Below are 3,720 nucleotides of genomic sequence, written 5' to 3'. Positions count from 1 at the left end.
AGCAGGAAAAGCATCACGCAGCCTCGCACAGCACATTCCTGGACCAGGTGGTATAGAAGGGATGAAAGGTGCTGCCGGAGGGGTGATGGGAGAGCTGACTCGTGCACGGATCGCACTTGATGAGAGAGGACAGAGGCTAGGAGAGCTGGAAGAGAAAACTGCAGGCATGATGACCAGTGCAGAAGCATTTTCCAAACATGCACATGAGGTAAACTGCCTAAGTAAATAAAGGCATCTTCATACAGTAATAACTTTAAACATTTAGGTCCTGCAAAAGAAAGCCTAAACAGAGATGTCACTGAAAGTAATCCTGTGTGAGAGCCAAGGTAACTGGGATCTCATTATAAGTATTATAACTCCCCTCATATTGGGGAGAAAAAAGTGTTTTTTTAATACTATATTGATACTTCTTTACCTTAGAGGATGACTTAAAAGAAAATTATCCACTGGTTCTGGTACACTGGGTCTATATTGTACATCAGCTGCTAAAAAGGTACTTAGGTTGATTACATGATCTCCCCCAACAAGGTGTGAGGGGGCAGTAGAGGCTGGGATCAACACACCCCTTTTTGTCTCAATCATTAAAAATCATTTCCTGTCAGGCAAATCCTTAGAGCTTGATTGGTTTTTTAAAAAGTCTTTCTATATGCACTTTATTTCAAAAAATAAAGGAAGTCTTATAAGTTTTGAGATTTTGATATGCATGATTAGCTCAATATGAGCTTACTTTGATTAGCACTTTTAAATAATTTTTTAACATCTTATGGTGACTATTTTTTCTTTGCAGTTAATGCTGAAATATAAGGATAAGAAATGGTACCAATTCTAAACTTCTAAAGAAGCTATGACTGCTTTGAGAAACCATTATTCAGGGAAACCAAATTTATTCCCAGCATCACTATTCAACTGCTAGAAGACAGTTTCTTCCACAAAATGTTCCATTACAGTCCATCTGAAGTTATCATAAGGGAGACTTATCAGAGACACTGTACAACCCAAAGGCTGGAACCCTGGTTAAAACCCCAAGATATGGCTGAATTTGCCTCTTCCCATGTGGAATGGAGCTATCATCTTGGCATGTCGTTTGCTAAGGATTTACATTTAGGAACTACGGGGAGTCCTGATTTGAAAAAATCCTGTACAAACAAAAAGCATTAATGCACTTAATGAAAAAAATTTTTGCATGATAAATTAACATCTTAAGAGGAAAAGAAAAAAGCAGCATGTTGTGACAGAAGAAAAAAAGATTTATGGTAAACTATTTTTATAAATTGGACCACACCTGACAATTTAAAAACATCTGTGTTAGAAGACATCAGTGCATTTCAAGTACATTTGCAATACCCAACTGAAAAAACAAACAAAACCAGAGTTTTCTTTTCATCTATAACTTTCATTATACTAGGACATTATTGAATTCTTATGGCAAGAGTCTGATTAACGTTCTTCTCTCTCCCTAATATTTTACATTATTCACAGTTCTTGGTCATAATCAAATATCGCCAGTAAATTATTCCTAACACAATTATATCCATTTCTATCACCTTCAGAACAAGTTGCTATTTTTAGTCACAAACCGTGCAGGGGTGGGTCACCTCGAAGCATTTTTTCAGCCTGGCTTATACTCTGCAGGGGAGTTGACAATAAGTTTGGGGAAACTAGACTTGCAGGAACAATGTCGTTAGCTTTGAGAACTGATTTCACACACTCTGGTTTCAGGTTCTAAAGTGATATATTTTTAATGCTCCATTTGTATCCTTGTCTGCCAATTACACAGTATATTACTGTTCAATCCCAGTGGGGTCTTCAATTCAAAGGTGCTCTTGCAGCCTGACACTCACAGACCAAACGGGTCATTCTCTTTAGTCTGATTCAGTAAAACCTCAGTTAATGTTTTAGGTGATTAACAAGGGCTTTCATTAGAAATTACTTTTTTGGGGCTTCCCTGGTGGCGCAGTGGTTGAGAGTCCGCCTGCCGATGCAGGGGACATGGGTTCGTGCCCCAGTCCGGGAAGATCCCACATGCCGCAGAGCGGCTGGGCCCGTGAGCCATGGCCGCTGAGCCTGCGCGTCCGGAGCCTGTGCTCCGCAACAGGAGAGGCCACAACAGGAGAGGCCCGTGTACCACATTACTTTTTTGGTTCAATACTTACTATTGAAAATTGTTATAAAGTGGTGGTGTTTTTGCTATCTTGGCTTTAGTCACCATTATGGACAACAGAAATTTTGTCACTCAACAGGCTAAATAACATAAGCCACAGGATTATGTCAACAGATACCAAATACCTATTCCTTATTAAAAGCTCTTTTAAAAATGGAATAAAGAGGCTTCCCTGGTGGCGCAGTGGTTGAGAAAGTGCCTGCTAATGCAGGGGACATGGGTTCGAGCCCTGGTCTGGGAAGATCCCACATGCCGTGGAGCAACTAGGCCCGTGAGCCACAACTGCTGAGCCTGCGCGTCTGGAGCCTGTGCTCCGCAACAAGAGAGGTCGCGATAGTGAGAGGCCCGCGCACCGCGATGAGGAGTGGCCCCCGCTTGCCACAACTAGAGAAAGCCCTCGCACAGAAACAAAGACCCAAAACAGCAAAAATTAATTAATTAATTAATAAACTCCTACCCCCAACATCTAAAAAAAAAAAAAAGGAATAAAGAATATCCTTAACATGATAAAAGATTATCTATTATAACTCAACAGAGAGCTAGTAGAGGCAAACAAAATAAAGATGTCTGCTACCATCATTTAATATGATTCTGGAAGTCAAAAGTCTTAGGAAATGAACATATGCAGATTCTGGGACCCATCCTATAATATGTATGTTGTTCTTTCAAAAAGAATCTTTTTAAAGAAAATTAATAGGTTCGGCTCATTGAATTTTGATTAATCAAGGTCTTATCAGACTCACATTGTGTTTCTTAAGAATTCACCATTTTCCTGAAGTCCAGGCTATTTGAGTAGCCAAAAATAGTATTTCTGCTTGTTTTTTTAGTTTTTAAATTTTTAGTGAATTTGTTTAAAGTGGCACTTCCTTCAAATGTTCTCAGTAATTTTGAGAAGAACAAATTAATCTTTGAGAAGAGTAATCGTTGAAAAGAGATGGGGGAAAGAGCCAGAAAATGTATACCAGGATAGCATTTCTCAGAGTCCTTGAATTCTGATTTCTCAAAAAAGCCTCTCTAGGAATCTCTCCAGACTCCTGTGAACAACCTTAGGGTAACAGAACCTGACTTTGAAATACAAACATGATACATAAAATTATATAGTAAAAATACTGAAGAAACTTGAGACCAGGATTTGGAAAACACTGGTAGGCAAATTGCACTGCACTATTTGTACCATCAGTTTCAAGGACCCAGTTTTCTGATTTTCTGAACAAATACTTTATCATTTCTATACTTAAAAAAAAAACTAAGAGTAAAATATTGGTTTATTTTAGAAACAATGAAATAAAGCCCAAAGTGGCATTAAATTCAATGACTATCTCTAAAGCCCCAATAGGATGTGACTTAACTTGTTCTATATCAGGGTTTCTCAACAATGGCACTGTTAACAGGAAATTCTTTGTTATGTGGCACTCTCCTTTGCACTGCAGATGTCTAGCAGCACCCCTGGCCTCTCTCCACTAGATGCCAGTAGCGACCCCCACTCCCACCCGCCCCAAAATGACAATCAAAAATGTCTCCAGCCATTGACAAAATTACCCCCAGTTGAGAGCCACTGT

At 39.2% G+C, this 3,720-nt stretch overlaps 1 protein-coding gene across 1 annotated transcript in view; it reads left to right on the top strand.

Annotated features, from left to right (window-relative positions):
* The window catches only part of STXBP5L (syntaxin binding protein 5L), a 401,935-nt gene extending 401,106 nt beyond the window's left edge, over positions 1-829 (top strand). Inside the window, exons 25-26 of the mRNA XM_007450522.1 lie at positions 6-208; positions 788-829. Of these exons, the coding sequence (XP_007450584.1) occupies positions 6-208; positions 788-829 (245 nt within the window). The remainder of the gene's footprint in view (positions 1-5; positions 209-787) is intronic.
* Positions 830-3,720: the final 2,891 nt, after the last annotated feature.

The sequence above is a fragment of the Lipotes vexillifer genome, unplaced genomic scaffold, assembly GCF_000442215.2.
Source record: "Lipotes vexillifer unplaced genomic scaffold, Lipotes_vexillifer_v1.1 scaffold1106, whole genome shotgun sequence".
NCBI lineage: Eukaryota > Metazoa > Chordata > Mammalia > Artiodactyla > Lipotidae > Lipotes > Lipotes vexillifer.
Note: the sequence above shows the minus strand (reverse complement) of the source record. Positions and strands in the feature narration are given on the sequence as shown.